Here is a 25,432-nt window from a genome sequence, read left to right on the forward strand (position 1 = left end):
GTTCTTTATCCACTGTTTTGTCCATCCTTAAAATCCGTACCTTAACAGTTTGGAGACCAGGATGTCGTGGGGCACAGTGTCAAAGGCTTTGCTCAGGTCCAGGTAAATGACATCAGTTGCCCGCCCCTCATCTATTAATGTTGTGACCTTTTCATAGAAGGCCACCAGGTTCGTCAGGCATGATTTTGTTTGTTTGTTTGGGTTTATTTTAAAGTAAACAGTACAGGGGAAAAAAAAGCCCTTGTTTCTATCTAAAACAGAGGCAACAAACTTCCAGCCAGAGTGGAACTAGAAAGACATTTTTAAAATTTCTTTAGGTGTGAATGAGACAATCTGAAAAAAAAAACAACCTTGATACCTGTGGAATAGAGGTCATACCAGTAGGAGAGGAAGCGAAGTGATAGAATTATCTCTTGGTGAGGGGAAAATAATAGAGAAACAGGTTATTTTATAACCTCTAAAACATGGAAAACAGAGGCAGAAGGAAAATGGTAAAATGTCACAAACATGTCTAAAATTACCTGGTATCCACTAGCACCGTCTGTGCCCTTCAGCCTGTTTGCTGTTCTGCTGCCACCATGACACGTGTTGGCTGTGGCCCTTCCTGATGGCCTTATTTCTGCTGTCTACTCCCACTGCTTGCACAGCACAGACTGCTTTCAGTCAGGTTGCCAGGAGAGACACATGGCAGTATTTTTTTTTTTAATAAGAGGAATTCCTTAACTGTGTAGAAACATTGTATCTAGAGCTTTCCTCTCTTGCAGATTTTTCAGCTGAAACTCTTGTTGATGGACATCTGAAATGAGTGCTTTTTAGAGGTGTGCTGAATCGCAGTCTTTCTGCATAGCATAGCTTTAACGGCAGTGGTGGACTGAGTATCAACGTAGCCCAGACTCTGGAAGCCATGAAATACTTCTGAGCTAGCAAAAAAAAGTAGAGAAAACAAAAACCAACACAGGGTATCTCTTAAGTATGCTACTAGCAAAACACCAACTTAGAATCTAGTGGAATATATAACCAGTGGGCAACCTTTAGATTTCTGTGATTTAAAAACCATGAAAATTCATAACCCAGTATCCCACACTGTAGAAAACACAACACAGGTGAGTAGTTCCATTGCTATTTAAGACTATGTTTTTCAAGCTGCTTGATCTAAAAAGAAACTTCCTTTGCTGAAACAACCTCCTTCACATGTAAAAATAAGTTACCCAAACCATTTATTAAAGAAAATGTTTGATAAATAGCTAGTGTTCTTCTTTCATAACAACTAATTACTTTAGTAACATTAAGGTTATACAAGGTCTTTTTATTGTGAGACAGTTTTCATGAGAATAATTTGTTCAGACAAACATATCTACCATGCTTTTTTTATTTTTTTATGAAGTACTGTAAAGGGCCAATACCACTCAAGAAACCCACACTTAAATATACATGAAAAATCTTAAATATAATATTTAGGTACAGTTCAAAGGATTTTTTTTCCCTGCCAAATATCTGATGCAGAGGAATGATACAGTTTTTAATAAATAAAACAGTAAATTATGATATGATGAAGGTATCTAAGAAAGTTTTTCATTTCTGTGTGTGTGTGTATATATATATATATAAACAACAGCATCTTTGTTATTTGATGATACCCTTTCTTGGGTATCATCTTTGTACCCTTTCTTGGGTATCTGAATGACAGTGGGTTGATACTTTGATTTTTTACTCACTCATAAACAGACATTTCTTCTTTTCTAAAGCAACTTTTTGAAAACAGTATGCAATTACACAATGGAAATAAGCTAATCTACATAAGGAACAGATACAATGTCATTATTTTATTTTAGACATTAAGTTAGAAGACATCCTCCACCCAGATAAAAGACCTTTTTCATTATATATTGATCTGAATTCCATGCAAACAGTTGACATACTGCATATTATTAATAGTGTATTTCTAATTACTTCTTTCTTAAAGATGAAAAATGATCTGTAAGGATTTTTCAAATTTCAAGTAAATAAAATACCATGTTCTTCTGCAAGAGCATTTATAACTAAAAACGTAATTATTAAAAACCCAAGTTTTCATATGTTAAGATAGAGAAAATATTCATTCATGAGTATTTACAATCACCCATGTTTAAAAGCATTGCTGAGTTCTGTGTGATTCGATTTAAGTTTTTATGAAGAAGTCTACACTCTTCCCCTTACACTTCTGCTTCTAGACATTTTACTGTGACCTCAGGCTTGGTTTTAGAATCTTCTATGTTTTTTCCATTATTCTTTGTTTCCTTCTTAGGTGTTTTGTCATTTGACTTAGCCTCTCTGACAGCAGTAGTTTCAACCAATTCTTTTTGCTGGTTCTTGTTTGAAAATGGGAAGGTTTTCTTGTACCTTTAAACAGAAAAAAAGGATAGTTAAGCAGGTACACTGACATAGTTTGGTAGCATCATTTGAGAAATAAAGTGAAAAATACCTAGAATTAACTTTCTTTGCCGTACACAAGCAAAAATCTCACAGGGAGTAGTGCCATGTCAGATCATTGTGTGTTTGCAAGCACTGTGCTTTTAGAATAAAATATTTTATGGGGTTAGTTTGTTTGTTTGTTTTTTAAACAGACAAGGTATATTAAGGATTCATGGGACATAACAATAAAGCTATCTGGGCTAGGATGTGATAAATACACACTACTTTTTGATATGATTTAATGATGCACTGTGTTGAAGATCTTTATGCATGACAAATGAGCTCAATAATTATTTTCTTCTGACCACAATCATGGTCCAAGAATAAAAACCTTAAGTCTGATATAGAAAGTAACATGAATAGAAGTGCATAAATAGCCTTATATACAAACAGACTCACATTTCTGAGTTGCTATCTTGGCACATTTGGGAATGTTTCACCCTAGGCATGACTGACTAATGAAAAATAGGTAGTACTTGTCCTTGGTCCCTTTTCTAAAGCAGGGAATGGCAACAACATCAACAGGGGTTAAGATTTTGTTCTTTGTGCTGCACTGTTGTGTCATTATCATTACTTCTCTGCTTTTTAGCTATATATTTAAAATACTCACTGGCGATACTCTAAAAGTTAACTCAGTCCAAGAGAAAAAAAAAAAAATGAAAAAACTTACTTTTTGATATAGCAGACTGCTAAAACAACTGAAATAATAAAGAAGATGACTGCCAGTACAAGAAGTGCAGTGGGGATACCTAGAGACAGAATTGAGGTAAGCACAGAGTTTTTATATGTTAATTTAATTCTGACTTTCTAAATGCTCATGAGCATAAATGATAGGTTCTTCTAAAAGCAGCCTAGTATAAGGGGTATATACACATCAATCAAGAATAGAGATGATAGGAATCTCTAAAGGTTAGTTACTCCTGCTCATTTTTTCAAGAGAGATTATAACAGGTATTGAGGCAATCCCTGACAGATGTTTGTTTAGTTTGCTCATCGGAGGGTTTCTACAGCCTCACTAGGGAACATATTTTTGTGATTAACTATCCTTACAGTAAGAATGCTTTTCCTCATAGTTAGCCTGTTTCTCAGTGCTGTATATTTGGATTACTTATTCACACCTCGTATCTTGATCACACCTTCATATTTGGAGAACAACAGTTCCCCTTAAAACTTTCTTGGCTCCTTTTCTTTTTAAGAGCCTGCTGAGTTTTCCATTACTCTGAATGCACAATTTTTTTGTATTTGCTGATTTTCTCAGAAATGTATTTAACCCAAATCACAAATACCAGAATGAACATACACAATTTTATATTAAAACATTACCAAAAAGTATAGAGTAAAATATTGCTTCTACTTTAAAAGAATTTTAAAATCTTCTGCCTTATAAACTTTGCTTTTGCAAAACCATAACATTCCTGTTCTGCCTCCAGGTTCAGCTATATCAAAATGTGTGCTAGAATAGCAAACAAAATTAGCAGTACACAGTTTTACTGCTATATACATAACTAGATCTGATTAAACAGCTACCATAGCCTTTACCTCCAAAGACAATAGCATCATTCTTAAAGGCAGCATGGGAAGTGTAGTTAGGAGAGTCCATCGGTGAGTATTCCTCTGGCATTGTTGTAGTCGTGCCCTCTGTTGGCAGTATAGTTTCAGTTATACATATTACACGAAATTTTACATTTTTCCGGGATTGTTCTGACTCAGTCACACTGGGCACTGTTGTGGTGTTCTCAGTCAAATCAGAGTCTGAATGTGCAGTTAGGTCAGTTGGTGCACTTGACGAAGGTAGTATGGTTGTAGGTGGATCTGGTTTACATGAATTAATCTGAACATCTGCAGCAGGGAAAGGAAATATGTAAAAGCTGTGTTGGATATCAGTTTTGTAATTACTGTACACACATTTACTGAAATTGTTCTTCAGTCATTCCCTTCTGAAAATTATTTGTTTACTCACAAAAGCCTTACCCAAATCAAGCATGCCTATTTCAAACACACAGCTACACCCCAGATTATGCACCTTTTGTCATACCTCATGTATGATAAAATATATCAAACACTATTTGAGCAAATGTAGTGCTCATTTTATAATTGCATACCAATGACAACATTCCTCCTGAAAAGTAACCAGATTACAACATAAATAACAGGGAAACAACATATGTATTGTTCTCCTAATGAATCCCCATGGGAAGGCTGATGATGCAGTTACATTCACAGAATAAAAGCTAAATGGCAGAGACTTTTTACTTTTTACACTACAGTTTTTAAGGGATTCTGACATTTCTTTGGCACAAAGAAAATTGTCAGAATGAACTTCTACAAAATATTTTTGGTAGAAAATGCCTAGAACAAGCAAGAGCTTGGCAATTGAGATAAAGGAATGCAGAATCATCCCAATGTTACATTATTTTCTAACCCTTCAGCAATCATAACTTCCTTCACATACTGTAACAGTATGGTGTTTTTTAATTAAAGCTAAACAAAGCATTACCCAACCTATGACACACTACCAACCCAATGACACATTTCATGCACTGAAACACTGTGTTGCACAGGAGTGGAAAAAATAAGAGTACCAATAGGAATAGCTTCTTCTAGATCATGTTGCCATAGTACTTATTCACCTATGTATTCATCAATAAAAGCTATGAACTGTAATGAAAAGCTAAGTTAGCCCAATTGTGCCATTTTTAACTTTACTGCTTAGGCGATAAGTCAGTTTTGAATGGTGCTTTCTCTCTGCAGTGCTTTCTAATGCAGAACTACTGATATTACCTACCCTCGTTCACTAAAATGGCCTAGGATCATAAACAAAGTCACGGCCTTCTCCCTAACAGCTTTATCCTCAGTCTTTTTGTAAGCTCCAATGTCCACAGTCATTGGACTGGCCTTAGGTCTTTATAGCTTTGCATGGGCATATCTTGCATATCCATCTTTCTACCACTCCTTCCAACCCTTGTTCACCTATTTCCTGAAACATTTCAGGATTTTTGTACGTAATCTCTTGCTCTCGTCATCTATCACATTGGCAAAGACTAAGGACTGATTAGAAATAATTTATTTATCCTGTACATGCTCTAATTATTGGGATAGTTGTTACATAGTAACCATAGATATGGGACACTAGCAGGAACACAAGTCCTCTAGTTAAATACTTATGTTTAGTTAATACCACAGAAGTCATTAAGAAATTATACTGATCTATTGTGCTGAGAAGATCTAACTTCTATCAAGGCCCAAGTTCCACTGTTGTATCCTCAGTCTGGGAATAGTCAATCAAGAATGAGGGTAATTTTATGGTCTTTCAGCTGTTCTACCTTATATTTTAATTTAGCTTAATGGATACATTTCTTTTTATCAAAAAACTTTCAACTCTTCTTGAAGTACCCCACTCTCGGTCTTTTTGCAAGAAAACACCCACTCCACACAGACAGCCTGGTTTAAAGACTTGATACACTGTCTTTCAAACTAATGTGCATAAATAATAAAACCATATTAAGAGCATTGTGATGACATTACAGAATGCTAAAAGCAACTCTTCTTCAAAAGCTTTCATGGCAGCACCAAATTATTAATTCAGATTAACTAAACTGACCTCTTGTATTTCTTTGAAACTTTTTTCACCTACATAGCTAAGTACAGCTTGACAACATTTAAGATGGGGGAAAGGGCCAAAAAATTATAAGAACTTACTCGCATATGACATTTTTTCATGCAGATATTAAAAAAATTAATAAAACCAAAACACAACAAATGTAGTTGTCATACTTACATACCTGAGGAATTGAAGCAGTAAGCCTTAAATGTTTTAAAGGTTTCAGCGTGCCATAGCACTAGTCCAACATTGCCCTTACCACATTTCACATTGGATGTTATCCGAGGAATGACAACAAATCCATCTTTCACCCATCCATAGCTACAATAAAAAGCGTCAGTCCTTTTAATATTAAATTTATCACCAGCCTCAGATGTGTAAAGGGGTTCAAGTAAAGGTAATGAGACATTAACTGATGTCATATACCTGCATGTTTCAAAGCCATATTTCAAAGCTTTTTCAACTTGGTCTTTACTTGCTAATTGTAGGTGCAGTCGATCACATGCATTACTTGCTTCTGAGAAATTCACTTTCTTCTCAAAATAAATTCCTACACCTGTGATTCTGCAAGGTGAAAGAACAGAACCTGTAATTTAGACATAAATACTCAAGGTTAGTATTTGAATATTAACATTTTTTCCTCATGAAGAATTTAAGATCACATTCAACTGAATTGTATATTTAAAGTTTCTAGCTTAAGGACAGTAGAAAACCGATTTCTAGCAGAAAGACATACTTCAAAAATATAACATTTTTTCTTAACACAATAGTCTAGAATTTCAAGAGGTTTGGCTGTTATTGGACTAAATGAACATACAATTTGCATTTGAGTCATTACCCGGAGTCAGTTTCTTAGTAAAGACATTTCAGTGTTTTGCAGCAAACATTTCAGATAACCAGCAGCCACAGGCATTACTTCCTTGCTCAATATGCTTTTCAGACTGCACTCATCAGGTACAAATACTTAATAAAACAGAATACAGGCAATCAGATCCACCACATGACTTCTTAGCAACAGAGGTTAAATTGAATCTTATTGAATTAAAAGATAGAACTAGCAGCCAAGCCATTTCTGTGATGAGAAGGGGCTAAAAAGATAACTAAGCTTGTGTGGAGCACTAAAAGAAAGGCAGACTTTTCACTTCTGCTGCCAGCTGAGTGTGCTAGGGTTGGAAATGGCTTCTAGTAAAAGATGCGTCTCTGCTGTCCTCAAATTTAGTTTAATTTGACTTAAATGATTGGTAGAAAAATAATTGAAATAGGTGGATTTATCTCAGCAGCAATGGAGGCTGTGGCCTCCCATTATCACTTCCTGGTATGATGCAGACCCCATCACAAGGCAAGTGAACCACTGAACATCTGAGCAGTCCCCATAGCCAAATCGTGGCTGCATCCAGCCCTGGCTTGAACATAAGACAATCCCAAGTATATTGCATGAGGATGCAAAGCAGTCCTGTTGCTCAGTGAAGACGTATGTGTACATATAAAGGGCCTCAAGCCTATTCAAGTATACCTAGCGTGAAGATGATTCACACTGACAAATTTCTTCCTTCCAGCAAGCCAGTCTTCTTGAACATCCTCTTGTATGTCTTAATTTCAGCCAAAGTACTTCTGTGTCAGAGAGGTCAAACACTGGAACAGGCTTCCTAGAGAGGTGGTGGATGCCCCAGGCCTGTCAGTGTTTGAGAGGCATTTGGAGAATGCCGTTAACAACATACTTTAACTTTTGGTCAGCCCTAAGTTGACCAGGCAGTTGCATTAGGTGATCATTGTAGGTCCCTTCCAGCTGAATAGTCTGGTCTAGTTTAGGTGTTCCAGTGTTTTCTTGATTCCCTTTTGCTAACAGTCAATTTCCCCCAGTCCTCCTGAGAGCTCTTTTTTGTTTCCTGAGTAACTAACTCCTCATCTCAGCTGCTGAGGCACAGCACACATTTCCTCCTTAGTTTTCAAGATCTCACTTCTCTAGGGTTTATGCCTAATTCCTTTCCCTCCTTACTACTTTTTATGCTCAGACCTCAGTCTTGGTCTTATTGCTTACTTAGTCAATTATTTCTATCTGCAATTTTGAGCTAACAAAACATAAAAAATATAATGTTCAGAATGAAAGTTTCTCAATGACCAACTTTACAAATTTCAAATAAAGCTGAGCAGCTGACTGAATTCAATTTCCTGAAACCTTAGAAAATTGTCTAGATACTTGTAAACTGTTACAAACTTTAGTTACTCAATTACAGGACAAGTATTTATCCATGAGAATAGCATTACAGATACCTAGCATGATATTTAAAAATTGGTACCAGAAAATGGAGTCTTAAGTTATGAGAAAAGTGACAGTAGGACCTGGACTAATGTCATACCTTAGAATTCACTAATCCTTTTAAAACAAAATGGTGAAGTAAAAAAAAAAATGTTTTGGAAAAGTTATCATCTTCAATCTAAATTCCAAATGGTTTTGAAATGAGGAAGAAATCCAGAAAAAGAACAGTAGCCTCTTCAAGTCTTTTTGTCACTTCTTATATCACCTCTGAACTCTGTTCTAAAGATGATTGAGTTTGTACAGGAGACAGACTAATCCTTTAGAAGCATATCCTTTTTGGTCTACAAGTTGCACATAGCTGTACCTTAACCTTTGCTCTATTTAGTTGGCTTACTAATAAAGGGACATTCTCCTCAGTATTTGGGTCTTGTGTGACAATCTGTTTTACTGAGAAAGGCAGGAAGACCAAGACAGAAGAATACCACAACAAGACAAAGTTGTCATAGGAAAGGAAAAAAAAAAGGTTCAATTTTTGTAAGTTATGGTTATTTGCTTTATTGTGCATTAGTTCTCTTCTTACTTTTTAACTTACTTCTCACATAATAATGTTTGAGAGAGTTATCTAAAAACTATGTGATAAAGTTGATGTTGACAATACCCTATGTTAACTTTTTCAAACAGAGACTTTATACAAAATAAAAACTTTTGCACTGTATTAACTGGAGGTAGGCACGACTGCCCTGGAGATGAACTGAGAGATCCCTGCTGCACATGTCCTCTGATGCTGCAAATCAAGACAGTGTCAGGATACTACCAGTTCAGAGCAAACCACTTTGCATTAAAGAGCATTTTTTTCATAGATACAGAATTGATTTCATGCATGTTTTGCTCTCCAAAGATTGTACAAAACTTTTTGCTGTGGTATTTTAAATAATACAAACTAAAATCACACTTCAGTAGAGCTGAACTTAATTCTAAGTGCAATACCAGACCTTTAAAACAAGCAGTTCTGTAGCATTTAGAGAGTAATCATACAGCATTTAGACAGTAATTACACTAACAATGAAAGTTCCCCTATATACTAGAGCCCGATTTTTTTTTGCAAATCTAGTTCCTTTTTCCAAGTACTGTTCAACTAGGAGACAAAAAGTGGAACTTTACATACCTGTTATAAAGTAATTTTGAGCCATGAATGTTAAACCCCAGATGAAAAACACTGCTGAGGTAACTCCAAAATAAGTTGCCATTGTCACCAACGTAGAAAATGAAGAAATTCAAGGTGATTTATCTCCTGTGCTAAGAAAAGTTAAGGTATTGGATACTGTCAGACCTCCTTTGAGATGTCTTCTTGAAAGCAACTTCAGCTGTCACTGCTCTACTTCATAGAAGGATGTCGGAGCAAATGTGTTGACTGTTCCACTCAAAGGTGAGGTCACTGCCTGGAAATCCCTAATAACCCTTTACACTTTCTTTCATGTAGGGCCCACTGGAAAATGTAACTACTGCTGACTCAGAAAACACAGCTGAGGAAGGGAGATAAGACTGTTATACTGCTAAGTCAGTAAACACTTTGAAACAAGTTTTCTTTTGTTATTTTTTCTTGTTTTTATTTATAATAAAATACTTTATTTTATTTATGAATTTATTATTCATTTTTATTATCAGCTCATTACTTATATTGCTTATTCATCTGGTAAATAAAATGAAATTTCTACTGTATCACAGCATGCCAGGTAGGGTTCTTCTGTTTCAATTGGAAAGGCATCCATTCTCCACTATTGCATTTGTCTTGATGTAGTACTTCTGCCTTCCTTTGCCTTCAAATACAAAAATAGGTAACATAATACAGAGATAATGTAATACCTAGTTCTGAACTGATCTGGAGATACACTACTGACATGTGGTTCCTTGTGAGACTGTAGGGACAGAGATGGGAGCCAGTCCCATCCATTGCTTCCTTGTATGAAGTTACAAACAGTGATTCCAACAGGCTGATTCAAAACACAGATGATCCTTACAGCTATAACTTATCCAGGAAGTCTTAGCAAAGAAATTATTTCTTGCAGAGATTTCAACAAATGCAGAGGAGGAATGGAGTTCAAGATATCAGCTAGTTCCCTTCAATGTCAGTAGGATCAACTGTATTTATGCTATTCCTGACAGATGTTTGTCTAACCTGTTCTTAAAGACTTCCAGTGACAAACTACTAGCATTTCCTCAAATGCTCTATTCCAGTGCTTTAACATCCTTTACTGTTAAAAGGTATTTCCTAGTCTAAACTGATTGACTTAAGACCATGGTGCAAATTTGTAACTTCTTTTCCTGGTGGAAATGGACATGGAAAATAGTTTATTCCCTTATGGTATGCAACAACTTTACATATTTAAAGAGTTACACCTCTGCTCCCACTTTTCTTTCAGCTAAGAAAACCCAGCTTGCTCGCGCTTCTCTAGCTGAGGCACTGCCAATGCCAGGTACTGATCAATAGATTACCTGCTTATACAGTTCAGAATGGTATGAGCCTTTTTTCACAAGAGGATGATTTTGTTATACCATGTTCAGTTTGTGATTCAGTAGACTTTTAAAAGTCCTATATCCTCAGGCTGTTTTCAAGGTCCCGTAAACACAAGTGTAACAGTAGCTACCTCTTTAAACTATGGTTTGCTTTGCAGGAAGTTCCCACTTAACATATTAAGATTAACTTTTATCTGGGTTCAGGCCCAGTCTCTTACAGCAGCATATAACATGCTTATGGGTATACCATAGACAGGCATACACAGGGCTGAATGGAGAATGCTGTGGGTTCGTGAAATGATGTCTCCATTAGCACTAAAAACTAAGAACTGTGAGTTCTTTGTGTTGAACTCACCTGTCTCTACAAAGTGATGGCAATCTGAAATACTGTAATCAGACTTACTCGCACTGCAGGAAGTTCTAAGTCAATTCACTTGCATTTGCAATGTAGGAGCAGAAACTAACAGTTATTCTGTAGCTCTCATGGACTAGTAGATTGTGTCTGTAAAACACTGAGAACATTAAACAAAACCTTACCATCTCTGTGCTTACCTTTAACTGCTAAGTACTCCCTACAATGAAAACTAATCAAAAGCTGGGCTTCCGACATTCTAAAATTGTACATTATTTTTCCTTCCAAGTTTTAATGCTTTGTGCCTATTATCCTGTGACAAAGTTTCTTTAGTCACACTCTGTCCATGCTATTGATGGTTAGTAGGATTTTTAGCTGGAAAAATGAGATAAACATCTCTGTAACACCAAACAAAAATATAAGTTCCTTCACATGGTTTTAGAAGAGCAAACTACAGATTAGGAAAGGGGGAAAATTTTAGTGAAGAGAGACTGAAATAATAGTTCCTCCATTTTTGTATTTCAGTTGTTCCAAGACTACATGGAAGATCACTTACCTGGACTGTATCAGTACAAAAGTTCTTTAGGCTGTTTATGGGTCTTCATCATAATTTATGAGGTGAAAAAATGCAGCCTTATTACAAATGTTTAATTAGCATTTGACCTAAATACTTGTAGTGACCTATAAGGAAAATTCCCAGCGTCTCATGCAAGCATGTTTTAAAATGCTGATGAGGATTGCTGAATACAAAACCTCTGATATGGAAGAACAGACAACTGTTCTCTATAATAATTTTTAAAGGAACCCTGAAGCCTGAACAACAGGACAGGAAACAAGTTTAAAAACCAAAGTTCTTTATGTGGAAAATACAAATATCAGGATCTTTTCCTGGTAACAGCAATTCTTTTCAAGGTTGTTGCTGTCACAGAGCTTTTCTCCCTGACACAGACCATGAGAAATTCATCAATATTTCTGTTTTGTGGAAACTGAGCCTTGTCTTCTTCTACATCAATTTCCTGAAGGACTGAAAGACTAAGAAGAAGATCTTTGGTATGTGTAACATGGCACTATGTTATGCAGCATAGACATGGCAGTATATATTTCACAAGAACATAACCATTAATGTGTAGATAGAGTGCAAGTAAAAACCAAACCTTTAAGGTAGCAACATTCAGGATTTTGAAACCATACTTTTATTTCAAAACTCAAGTATGTGATACTATACAGTACAATACCAGCACACTTGTGCAAAAATCTTACAATATTACAAATTTAAATATAATAGACAAAAATAGTGCCCTTTTGAAATTTCTTTTACTCGAAACATCTGTGCTGTGCAGGAAAAACAATAAACGTGTCTTGTTAAAGCAGAAAAAACACTGCACTTCAAGAAAACTATTTCAGTGTTCATAGCATAAATAATAGATCTATTTCTTGTTATCTGATGTGATCTTTGAACACAAAAGACGTTGGATTTTTTTTCCAGATAAAACAAACTAATATCCAACAAGTAAAATTACATTTAGAATATTTTTGAGCTCAATCTAGTTTCCTATTAAAGAAAGGTGTCTTCATTAACTAACTGAAAAATATAAATAAAAATATTTAATGTGCTATTAGTCATTGTGGTTCATTATTTTTTAGTGGACAGTTTGCTCAAAGTCATTATAAAAAGAACAACTTTTTTTCAGTAAACTTTATCTTCATCTTTTCATTCCCATTAAAATCTCTTGCCTCTTTCATTTCATTCCCCATAACATTTAATAACTTTGTAGCTAAACTATATTTGCCTTAGACATGCAGGTAGTTCAGTTTAACTCAATACAGCTACTTCTGGAAATGTGTCCTTGTGCACTAAGTCCACAAAAAGCCAGTGTGCTGAATTTCAAGACAGGATGGAGACCTCATTCACCCACTGACCAAAAAACCTTACCATGTACTTAACATCAACAGGACTCTTGAGCTCCTTAACATCAACAACTTTCTACATGTAATTAAAATAAGGTACTGGACCCACCTCAGTGCAGATGTAAATAAGAATGAATTAATTAAATTATAAGCACTGTTAATTATTTTTCCTCAGTGCAGCCCAACATTTCCAAAAGCAGATAATCAAGTATGTGGTATAATTTTTGGCATAGAGGATTCTGATTCTTCAGGACTATTTACCTTCTGTTTTTATTGCCTTAAGTTATCAATGCTATTTGCAAATAACATTATGTTAAAGAAGCTGACTTTAATAAAGAAGTATTCAAAGAAACATTCAAAGAAAACTGACAGGCTTATCCAAATACTGAAAGTACGTGAAATGTCACAGTAGTGCTCCAAAGTTGGATATTCAAACTGAACCAGATACCAAGTAATCTGCAAGAAACCTTCTGTCTTATTCTTGACCAATTACAATTTTAGACCAAATGACACTTTCCCGTTATCCTTTTTGAACTTCCTTAAGCACACTACTCCTCAAGAATATATACTTCAAAAAACCAAACCTGCCAACAGCTAATAGACCTCCCCTCCTCAAAAGTGGTAATGGTCTGCTTTTTAATTTTATTTTACTCTTCTTTCTCCATATAAATATCTTAAGAAACATGTGGCTAAAGACATAATAAACAGAATTCATCAGCAGGGTATTTGTTACTAGTGCCAGACATGTGAATTAAATTTCTGACTCAGAAACCTGTTTTCTTTGATAGTTAGCTTGCGGTTCAGTGTTTACACCAAAACAAAACAAGACAACACTAATTGCATCTGAAATGAAATTACAGTACTTCTTACCATACTTATCCTTCAGTTGGTAAACAGACCTGTTAATCAGTCAGAAAATGCCAGAAGAATGAAACACACAAGTGCAATCAAGTGTCACACTGATTTTGATATAGTGGTTAGACTGAAGCATATAGCTATGGAAAGAAACATACTTCATCTTCAATCAGAAGTGATGTTCAAATATGGTACATCTTAAGTGACGTGCATTTTGGTCTCAGCCCTAAGTGGTGTTTTTCTTTTTACTTCACCATTTTGAAATTGCTTGTCTAAAAATTTTAGGCTTTCACATTCTTGTGCAAGGGCTCACAACTCTCAGATAGGCAGAACTGTTGAAAAATCTGGGCAAAGATCATCTATCATGACCTGATAGCTTCACTTTGAAAATATATAAAAAGTTACATATGTGGCATCAAATTCTGCAAATGAACTACTAAACATGCAGTGACCTCTTTGAAGTCCTCACTGCTTGCATGTCCTGAGTCATCTAGGCACTTGTAGGGTTTTGGCTGTATGCAGAACTGTGTCCTGAGTGCAGATCTTCAAGGGTACCTATTTCCTGTGTTAGCAGTAGGGCAGAGTCCACTTAGTGCCATCACCTCTATACAGAGGATTTAAGACTTTTTTTTTGTGTGTGTAATATAGCATGAAAGATTGTTTCCCATGTCCAAGACTGCTATAGTTTGAGCTTGGGCAAATAATCTAATTGTCCAGATAGCAACTACTTTTTGCTGTAACCAGTATTGACACTGAGTGGCATACAGAAATTTGTTGCAAAGCATTTCTCTTTGATATATCAGAAGTTCCCAGATTTATTTGACAATATCAAATGTGGCACCGAGAGTGCATTTTAGGTTTTGTTGTGTATCCTATTTTAAAAAACACTGGTGGTCCCGTTCTTAAATTATATCATAGAACACATTTATGCATGTACTTAGTATTCTATTTAAATAATCACACAGATAGTTCATCTTATAAAATTACTTTATCAGCAAGGCATTTGGTCTGATAATATAATTCTAACTATTCATAAAAGAGCTTCTGTTTCTACCCAGTGATCATGAATAAGGAAATTAATTTGAACCTTAAAACCCAAAGGACTTAAATGCTGTTAGTACTTCAACAATCACCAATAAATTGCAACTGCAGGTTTTACAGTTTTCTTCAAAATCATAGTAAAGATGTCAGTGTCCTGTGCAAATCATTCTTTTAAATGTCTTCCTGGTTGCCGATTACTGCCACAACCTTGTCATGATTCACTATTACTTGATTTGTATCAGTCATTGACAATAGCAGAACAGACAGGATTATTTATCAGACTGTCATTCTGGCAAGGTATGTACACAATGTATCCTCAAACCTGATGGTGCAGAGTAACTCGTTTGTCTAACGGATCACATCTAACAGCCATAAGGATGACTAAGCACTACCATTAACACTGGTGTTCTAATATGCATACTTGCTCAGGTACCATAAATACACAGTTGCTCCTTTATTATCCAGTGCGTTGCTCATGTTGAAATCCTGAGTTCCACCAGGAAGACTGATGGGCAGCAGAACAGCTGGCCTTCCCTTCAGGTCCCTCTGATTTTTCATCACAGGAGTTGTATGAATGGTAGATTCCCAACACCACAGCAAAAATGATTATTGCAGCGACTACAAGCCATAACACATTCCAGTGTTTGCACAGTTTGGGGTACAGTATGTGTAAATAATTAATGATGACTTCAAGTCTCCTGTAAAATTAAAAGAAAACTGTTATATATTAATCACATGCAAATTTATTATCTTAAGTTTTTCGATTTGAGAAGTTTCATAGATGTATAGTGTACCATCTTTCTTCCAAATACTAACAAGTTGCCAAAGAAGAATCAGACTGTTAAGCTCTTTGAGAAAGAGCTGTGCACTCAGACATGGATGATATTTGCAAGAAGACTGACGACCGTAAACTTGACTTCTCTTTCTTCTGTGAACTGGCAAATCTCAGAGACTGACATGATTTTAAACCCTGCACTGTTCACAGCTTGCTCAACTAAACTAAACATTAGAACATGCTGCAAACATTTCTTCCTAATGGTTTCATGACTAGTGAAATGGCTGCCTTCTGAACATGGCTGAAATCTCAAATTAACATACATTTATAACCATAATGGTTATGGAATGGAAATGAATTCTTCTGGACCAGGTTAGGATCTCTACCTTAGCTTGGGATCAGACATATTACTTGCTTTCACCAGCATTCAATTCCTCTCTAATGCAAAAGTCTCTTTGCTTTTAAAAACCAGGAAACAGCAAGTATATTGAATTGGGTGGTAGAACCACCAAGGTGACTCAATAATTAACTCCAAGAAAAGTTGAATATTTCAGAAAAGATAGCCTGTTATGCATCAAATGCTTCAGGTAAGACAGTAAGCAGATAATTCAAAAGGCCCCAGTAGAGACCAACAGAATTGTGTACAGATGAATGCAATGAACATGTCACTCTGCTGAAAGGCAGGAACTCCAGCATAGTGCTATTCTGCTCCATCTACTCAGCTTCCAGAGGGAGCAAGCACCTGCCTGTGCAAGTCAGAGCAAGTCCAACATAGCGGAGGAGCTTGTCTTAATTTGCATTCACCTTGCACATGTACTGAAAGACTCACCTGGGAAGACCCTTTGGGAATGACATACGGCACAAACACCAGCATCAGATTCCTGAATTACAACTTCCATGAGACAATGCATGTCTACTGAGAGATATATTTGGGCATCTAAAGAACTTCTGTGTAGCATTGTTTTACCTTGAATCAAACCCAAACCCCATCAAGAAGAAGCAACTTGATGTCAGCATACAATTTTACTTGAAATATCAAAATAAAAAGTTTTGCATTTTGCAAATACGTTATCTTGGAATCTGCCTTTCTGTGGAAATACTGTTAATTCAAATATGCTTTCTTACCATGGAAGAAAACATGTCAAGAGAATAGCATAAAACACTTGGCTGGGTACCACAAATAGAAAAAAGAAAAAATATCCTCTTGTTTGGATATATTACACCACTGTCTCACCTGCTCTTCAGGTTTTTTATCTCATCTTCATTTTCACTTTCTTCATGTTCATCAGGACTTTCTTTTGGTGTCTCTTCATCTTCTTCCTTTAGTTCCTGAAGTTCTTTGGTTTTCTTCAGGCCTTCCTGATAGCTTTAATACACAAAAGATTTTTCTTAGTTTAGCATACTGTGTAAGCCCATTCTTATATAATGAAAAATTAGCTTTATGTTTTGTTACATGCAATAAAACGTGACTAGTAGTGTAGCAGTGCATGGTCACGAGTAGAAGTTAGCTGAAGATGGTGACACAGCCAGTCACTTTTCCTTAATAGAGGATTATATTAGCTCTGCTACCAAACTTATCTTGTAAAAGAAACAGAGGTCATAGTCCTCAGCAGAGCACAACTTTCTATTCAATAGGAGTTGGTAAGTATTTCTCTATTATTTTTCAATCATTTTGAACACCTTTTAGATATTTTTTTTCCTGAAGAATAAATGCAAATCAATGCTAATGATAGAAGGCTTGTTGAATTCTCCTGCTCTGGCAGGGGGGTTGGACTCGATGATCTCTGGAGGTCCCTTCCAACCCCTAACATTCTGTGATTCTGTGATTCTGTGAATTCTGCAGGAGAGGATCAAAGTTTTCGTCTCACTCTTCACACAATACAAAGTTCTTTGCTTGACACTCAGAAACAGATCCCAAAACTGTTAATCGCCCCAAAACACGCTGTGTAAAGCACTTTGTGACACAAACAACATGAGATTACTGCAAGAATAGGCACTCTTTACTCATTTCCACACAGACTTTTCAGGATAAACGTTTTAGAAAGTTGTTTCAGATTATCCTACCATGAAGCTGACATGGTATCTATTGACATAAGAATACCCACCCAACTGAGATTCTCTGATGCAACTACTCTCCCACAGTTTGGCTAACATCAATAAAGGGTGAAAGTGAACAGCTACAATGAAAATACGAGTGAACCTCACCTGCATTGTTTCCCACATTACTTCAATTATGACCATCTTCTAGGAGCTCATATTGATCATGCCACTCATTTTGCTTTTAAAATTACATTATAAAAACATATATCCTCATTTGGTAGCACATAATTAAGAGATGTAATTCACATAAAATATTCTCACCCTTTGTTATATGCTTCCTCTTCTATCTTGGCTTTGGTTTCAGGACTGATCTCTTCCAACCCACTTTGTGTCAGCACAGAAGTAGAGGTTTCACAGTCAGGTTCTCCATTAGTCTTTCCACTGCCAATAAAAAAGAAGCAGATGAATAGAAAATAGTAAAATGTATTATATTTGGAGTATACTACTGAACAAGAACAATGTCATGCAATTTTATTAGTCCTAATTTTTCTTCTTTAATGTGCATCAGAGAAATGGAATGTCTTTCAAAAGAAAAAGATTAAGCAACACAAAATTTTAGTTTCAAAATTTTGTAATTTAAGATTAGTAATTAACATGCTCCTAAGGTATTACAACTTGTATTTTGTTTATTCTCTAAAAAAGAGCATATCCTGGCTTATGCATGGCATTTACTTGCTGTTCTTGAAAACATTTCTCTCAATTTTAAAAAAAATCTTAGAAATTGTAGCCTGCTATGTCAGAGGAAAACAACAGAAGCAATAACAAAACATTTTGTTTTATTTGTGTTTAGGTACTCCCCTCTGCTGACTTCATACACTGAACTGATGTACAGAAAAACACACATACATAGCTTTTATCACTAAAACTTTTCTTTAGTAAAGAATTTAGCCTAAAGATAAGCCATTGTTTATTGCTTTCTTTCTGCAGTGCTCGGGACAAAGGGGTTACGTGATTCAGACATGAATTAGCAAATCTATTGAAGTCAAAGTTATCATAAATAAATATAAATATATAAATATAGATTACAAGCTCAGTAATGGGGATGCCATTTCAACTTCTAGAATCTAACCCTTTTTGAAGGCCTTGTTTTTTTGGCACTAAATTCAATAGCTACAAAAGTAACAGTAGTAACAACAACAAGAATCAGTGTGATGTTTTAGTAAGTTTTATTTCTGAAATATCAGCAAGCAACTTCCTTAGAATGTGCCACATTTGCTAAAAGAGATATGTATTTGGAAAAGTGCCTGACAATTTTTAATTTTTGTTTTCCAGGCTGATTACATATAAATGAAGTATATACACACAGAGGTTTGCAAATGCAGCAGTACCTGTTACCTATAAGGGTAACTGTTTACAAAGACCTTGTAGAACAGCTTGAATATGCTTTCTCATTCCAGTCTCACTTGTTCTCATACTGCCCATCTTTGTATTCCATTACTGCAGGGGCTTTACATTTCAGTAACTTGTACACGATTGAATTACATGTCTACATGACTTTCAACTGGAAGAACTTACTTCCAGAAATCTCCACTTTCATATCTCTATTTTTTCCATTTTAAAATCCAAGCTTCTCTGATTGCTACAACTAAAATTTCATGTTGTTAAACCTAAAATCTCACATCTAATGCTGTAATTTAGCTGAATGTTAAATTAAATTTATACTAGAGAAAGAATTACTAAATTTAATCACTCTTGACTTTTTAAAAATTATGATGACCTAATATTATGATAAATAATAGTGTTGAATTTCATACACCTATGTTTATTCATATAAATTAAAAAACCTACATGGCACTGGATATCACAGCACTTCAAAATGCATTTCTTATCAGCTAGATTTATGTTGAAAATGCAAAGGTAGAACACAAACTTCTATTACTTTAATAGTCAAGGTTGAAATAACCTTGGTTGTATTACTGGAATAACCAAGGGTTGCTCAAGCCAGCTTTAGATACAGCATTAATTTGTTCAGAAATACATTTACATGTATGTAATACTCTTAGTTTTGTCAAATTCTGATAACTAATTTTAAACTCCTTGAACGTGGAAATAACAACATGATGTTGACATAATAAAATACAGTTACCAGATCATGAATCAACCTAAGTCAATATTGTGTCACTGATTTCAGTACCTTATGCTTTGCTAAAGCTTCTGTCAGGAAAGAGAGAAATTATGCAATTGTTATTTCATACTAGGATTTAATAGGTAATGAGATGACCTAGAGAACACTCACTTTTCTAGAAGTGCTGGCAGAATAGGAATAGATGTTAGGTTGCTCTTTCCATTCCCAGATGATTCAGACTGTAAATGAAAAACAGCAGTAAATTTTACATGCAAGAATTAATTTTAAATGAGTCTTCAGTAAAATGAAAGTGTCTCTGCTGCTTAGGTTTTCTTTCCCACATGAACAAAGTACCTTCAATATGCAGAATCCAAATTACTCCTGGTAACCACGGTAAACAATGAACTTGCACACTAAGATGCCTTTTCTTCAACATTCCCTTCTACCATGCTTATTTTTTACCAAGAAAAGTCTTTCTTAGTATATTGATCACGGAACAGTATAATTACTCTCTTGCTTCTCTCCATGCTATCCTAGGAACACTAATTTGTTAGCTGAGTTTTCAAAGAAAAATTTTAAACAAAAATAAATAATAATAAATCATGGTAAACAAATACACTTGGTTTCCAAAATAGTTGAGACTGAGTACATAATAACTAAATTGCACAGATTGTTTTCTTAAAATTAAAATGGATTTAGCTTCTCAGTAATATTTCTCATATTAATAACCCTACCTTTTTAACAGAAAACCACAATTTTCAGCTTATGTGCCACCACAGCTCATCTCTAAAGAGATGGTATGCCTTGCAGTTTTCCTCCAAAGCATTTATTTGGTTCAGATTAGATTATCATTTAGTCTATTACAATTTTTTAAACTGGAGGCGGATGTTGATAGCATCACTAATCCAAGATCACAGAACCTCTAAATTTGTACCACATACATTCCTGTACATTAATTGTGTATTTTTCCTTTTAGAGGACTTTTTGGCAATGAAGAAAAGCAGTCCAATCATCTTCTACAGTTTCTAATTAAAATTTCTGTCCTATAGTGTACAACTAGTTTTATTATTTCTTTCCATTGTATTACTACATATTAAAAGGCAAATTGCCTCAACTAATATTTAATGCCTCTGAATCACCAGCTAACACTGTTCAACTCTGTGTCCAAACCAATCATTTATGGAGGTATATTCTGAAGGCTTATGTCTCTTATGCAACAGGAATTACCTTTGTTCATCCCATTCACTAGGATGGAGTCAATACAAGTTAAACCAATGGAAGGGCTTACATTTTTTAGTAACTATGGCTTAGCCCTGTGAAAAACTGGATTAGACAAAAATTAATATCTTCAAAATGTGGGGTTGTCCTGCCAATGACCAGACCCAACAAGAATAATACAACCAGCAGAAAGAGAAACCAATACACAGACTCTACTGTAATCAGAAACATCGTGACATGAATGACTGCTGGGGGTACAGACAGATCAATCAGCTGGTACATAAATGACACCACCCCCAACGATCTCACAAAAGACACGACTCGGCCCACAACAGGTGGTACAAACAGAGACCCGAGGTTTCCCACAGCTGGCATGGGAAACAGCCAGACCAGCCAATTAAATACATAAGAGAAAGGTGCCCACATGGCAACTCTCACCTGATTGACCCGTGCTCACAAAGGTCTCAACAGACTGGGGACCACTGGGGCCCAGCTCCAGGGAGTCAGGAGGTCTGCCCTGAACCAGGAAGCTCTGTGGAGTGCACTCCACAGACAGACACTCCTGATGCCCTGCCAGTGGTCCCAGCTTTTATCCCCAAGCAGACCCCTGACCTTTGTCAACTCACTGCAGGACCCCTGGGGCTCATTTCCCTTCTGGCTCTCCCTGCAGGGCCGGCCGCACCCTGGGGGGAAGCTATAAGGCAAACTCACCCCCTCTGTATGAAGGGCTGTGGCAATCACCCATATGTCAACCTTAATTCGGGGGCTTGGGGTTCAAACCCCAGCATTTCAGGGGTTCACTTACCAGGGATGGCATTGTAGGTACAGGTGAAGCTGTTGGTGACTGGCCATGAATGTTCAAGGAGTTAAATTTAGGAACAACAGCAACACTGACTCTCCTCCGAGGCATATTCTGTGAGAAACAACATTTTTTTTTTTCCCTTCTATACAACAAGATAGGCTGAAGAACAATTCTACAAGTTAATAGATCTGGCAAAGATGTAGGTTAATGTTCCTTGGGGAAAAAGAGTTGGGAGCAAAGTTGAGATAAGTGTCTGTTAGGGCTGTGGTCTTCTCCAAAATTTCCTCCAGCACTGTCTAGTATGGCAAGTGCTTAGTGTGAAAAGAGGTGTTGTACAGGGATGCTACTCTTTTCCCTTTACACTGAAAGCCCAATACTGTAAGGCACAAGCAGATATGTTCTGAGTTGATACTGTCAGTTCTTATTAGAGGCAATTATCAGATGTACAATGATGCTGGGAAAAGTGTCAGTGACACAATAATCAAAAAGTAATGAAGTTACACATTAAACACTTCTCTTGCCATGTACCCATTATGAAAGACAGTATCCACTATGCTATATTAACTATTTCTAAACCTACAAACTATAACTTACAGAAACAGTAACATCCATTCCCTCAGCAAAAGAACAGAAACTTCTCCAACCCCTTGAATTATCACAGTGGGACTTGGCTGTCTCAAATCACTTGTTATTTTAAGATTTGTAATAAACTTTATGTTCAACACTGGGAAATTTTGCAGAAATAGAACACTGGCTACATTAAAGTTATTAATTTGGAAGGCCAAAACAATCAAAGATAATCTCCCACTTTGAATGCTTTGTCAAGCCAAACAAGATACTTTGATGCTAACGGAAAAATTACACCAAGTTTAAAAATACTACTGAACATGATACCGTTCTTAAGATAATGAAAATGGTATGACCATGAATCCCAAATCATATAGTAAGTTTCGACCCAATGTTCATCCTACCCACTGGGGAACTAGAATAAAGCCCAGGACGTAAGCCATTCCTTGGAGCACAGGTATGTAACATGGAATACAATTATTCTTAAATAAATAGGTCCCTTGATCATTTATAGTTTCACAGCAAGCATTATCATTACTGTGTAAGGTCATACTTAAGCATGTATCCAAAATTACAAAGCACTTTCACTAAATCACATTAACAATATTGAGCATTTACCAGCACTATATTTTGAACACAGCTTATAAAATTTAGTGTATGTAGACAAAGAAATTTCACTACATAAACTGTTCACTTCATTTCCTTTATATTGTAGAAATACCTTTCCAACAGTAAGGGACATGGATCTAGATGAACGAGGTACTCCATCTTCTGCATAAAAACAGTAGATAAAGAATTGTCTTAGACTATATGATTATCTATAAATAATGTTAATAGAGCTCTTCATTGTATTTCAAATTCAGATATAGTATATTTATATTCATATATCAGTTTACAGCGAACTAGGAAAGAAAAGGTTTCAAAAAGAAAAAAATGTTTTTAATAATGAAATTTTGCCATCATCTCACAAGCAGTTGCATTAAAACTGTGCAATTACGCATATGTTCAAGCGGTCAATGAAAATGCCATTGATCTCATGAGAATTTGGTAAGTAATGGTAATTTTAAATTACTGTACTATCGCATAAAGTGTGGCTTATATGAAATATTTGAACTGTAACAACTTTTTGAAATCTACTCCCATACAGCAGAACTTCATCAATACGTTTCACGACACCAATGTCTCTCTGTATAGAAGCAAGACAAACCCTTCAGGTTTCTGGGGTTGTTTGGTTGTTTTTGGATTTCTTTTTTGGGGGGTGGTGTGTGTGTTTGTTTGTTTGCTTGCTTGTTTGTTTTTACCAGATGCACCATAACTTCTGCTAGAATTCTGATTGGCAAGCTTCTTGAACTCCATTAGTTCAGCATGATCCTTTTCATATGTTCTTTTCAGATTTTCCACATACTGCATCATTACTTCTGTTGCCTTTGACATACGCTTCTCCTAAGGAAGAAAAAAGGGGAATACTCAAATAATCTTTACCTTTCTCAAACAAATCATTGGCCTCTTGTACTTCCTTGACTGAAAATTCCTAAAGCTAATTAGAACAAAAATGCACGTGCTCATATATATATATACATATACACAGTATATCACAATTTATATTGTCATATATTTATACAATCTGCCTATGTGCCTATCTTATTAGGTGGCAGGTGAATATTTGTTTTCAAATGCCCAAAGGTCTTAGTCACTGGCATCATTTTAGTTACTTTAGTGGGCAGAGGCAACAGTCTTGAATCTGGGAGAGTATTGCTGTGCTCTCTTTCATACTTGCTCTGTTCTTATTTATAGTTGTCTGATTAATGTATTGCCAAAGGCAGGTGACTGAACTAGATGAGCTTTTGGCTCCAGAAGTTTTTTTATTTGTGCTGTACTGATTTGAAGTAAGTTTCTTGTGATGTAGCTATTGTTCTGAATAATACGTATGCTCCTATTGTACAGATCTTTAATAGCTTCATGGGAAATCTTCTGCTTGAATTCTATTTCCAGACTGAAATGGTGTCAGATTTATTTGACACTACAAATGTCTTTAATATGTCAAAATAGCAAATAAAATTCAAAGGGCTAATATAACCTCCAGCTACAGCTGAAAGAGACAAAGTAAAATGTACCATGGCTGCAGATGTTCAGACACTGGGATGTTCTCACCTGGCGAACAGCTCCAACCATCTCAGCACGACTAGAGAGCCGAGCAGCTAAACGCCGCAGAACAGCGATATCCTCCAGTAGCTTCTGGTAAGCTTCTCTGTGTTCATAGTGATGCCATAAGTGAGCTGAAGACTGAAATGAAATTATGTAAGCTTTATTGTCCTATCTTGCCACTTTTAGTGTAGATGAAGTTGCCTGAGACACAGAAGTGGGGTAGAGGTTCCTAGGAAGAACTACACATGGGCAAATTAGCCCCAGGAGTGCCATCGCCACCACCACAGATAAGCTAGAGAGTGGTGTTGCTCTGTTTCAGAATGGTGCTTCACTGTATACTGCAGGCACACCTTTCAAGGAGTTAAAGAGGGGTAAGCACATTTGCAGTATTTTTCCTTTTGAAATTAATGATGAATCACACCTGTGAATTTTAAAAATGCCAAGTTTATTTGAACTAGTACTTACAAATGATTGCAAAAACACAGAGAACATTTTTAATTCACTTGGAACAAAGTGTTAAGAAGGCCATTTATGTTCTTTCGGTTCCATGACAATTCATTTGTTTGGAAAATAAGACATTATAGTCTCAAGAATTCCAAATATAAAAGAGAAAAAAAAAAAAAAGGCCTGTAAATCAAATAGCAATTGCAATTTCCTAACCCTTTTTTTTGGTCAATCAATATTCACATTTAAGCACTGGATTAATATCATCACTTTGATAGCTCAGATGAATACTGAAAAGCATCAAAACATGTAACTTGTTGTGGTGAGCAGAGCCCGC

General features: G+C 35.8%; 2 protein-coding genes across 2 annotated transcripts; both read right to left on the reverse strand.

The window, feature by feature from the left end:
* Positions 1–2,192: 2,192 nt before the first annotated feature.
* LYVE1 (lymphatic vessel endothelial hyaluronan receptor 1) lies at positions 2,193–9,556 on the reverse strand. The gene is made up of 6 exons (XM_008939681.1): positions 9,475–9,556; positions 6,479–6,638; positions 6,234–6,373; positions 3,991–4,290; positions 3,122–3,200; positions 2,193–2,379 (listed from the first exon to the last, which is right to left on the reverse strand). Exons 1-6 carry the CDS (start codon positions 9,554–9,556, stop codon positions 2,193–2,195), a joined length of 948 nt encoding a protein of 315 aa, XP_008937929.1.
* A 5,880-nt stretch (positions 9,557–15,436) lies between these two features.
* MRVI1 (murine retrovirus integration site 1 homolog) lies at positions 15,437–24,789 on the reverse strand (the record flags this gene model as incomplete). Its single annotated transcript, XM_008939682.1, has 8 exons — positions 15,437–15,677; positions 16,989–17,120; positions 18,116–18,235; positions 20,091–20,158; positions 21,943–22,050; positions 23,228–23,277; positions 23,808–23,949; positions 24,658–24,789. Coding segments are annotated over 8 exons (993 nt in total), but the record flags the coding sequence as incomplete, so codon positions are not given.
* Positions 24,790–25,432: the final 643 nt, after the last annotated feature.

The sequence above is a fragment of the Merops nubicus genome, unplaced genomic scaffold (assembly GCF_000691845.1).
Source record: "Merops nubicus isolate BGI_N331 unplaced genomic scaffold, ASM69184v1 scaffold21494, whole genome shotgun sequence".
In the NCBI taxonomy this organism is placed as follows: Eukaryota; Metazoa; Chordata; class Aves; order Coraciiformes; family Meropidae; genus Merops; species Merops nubicus.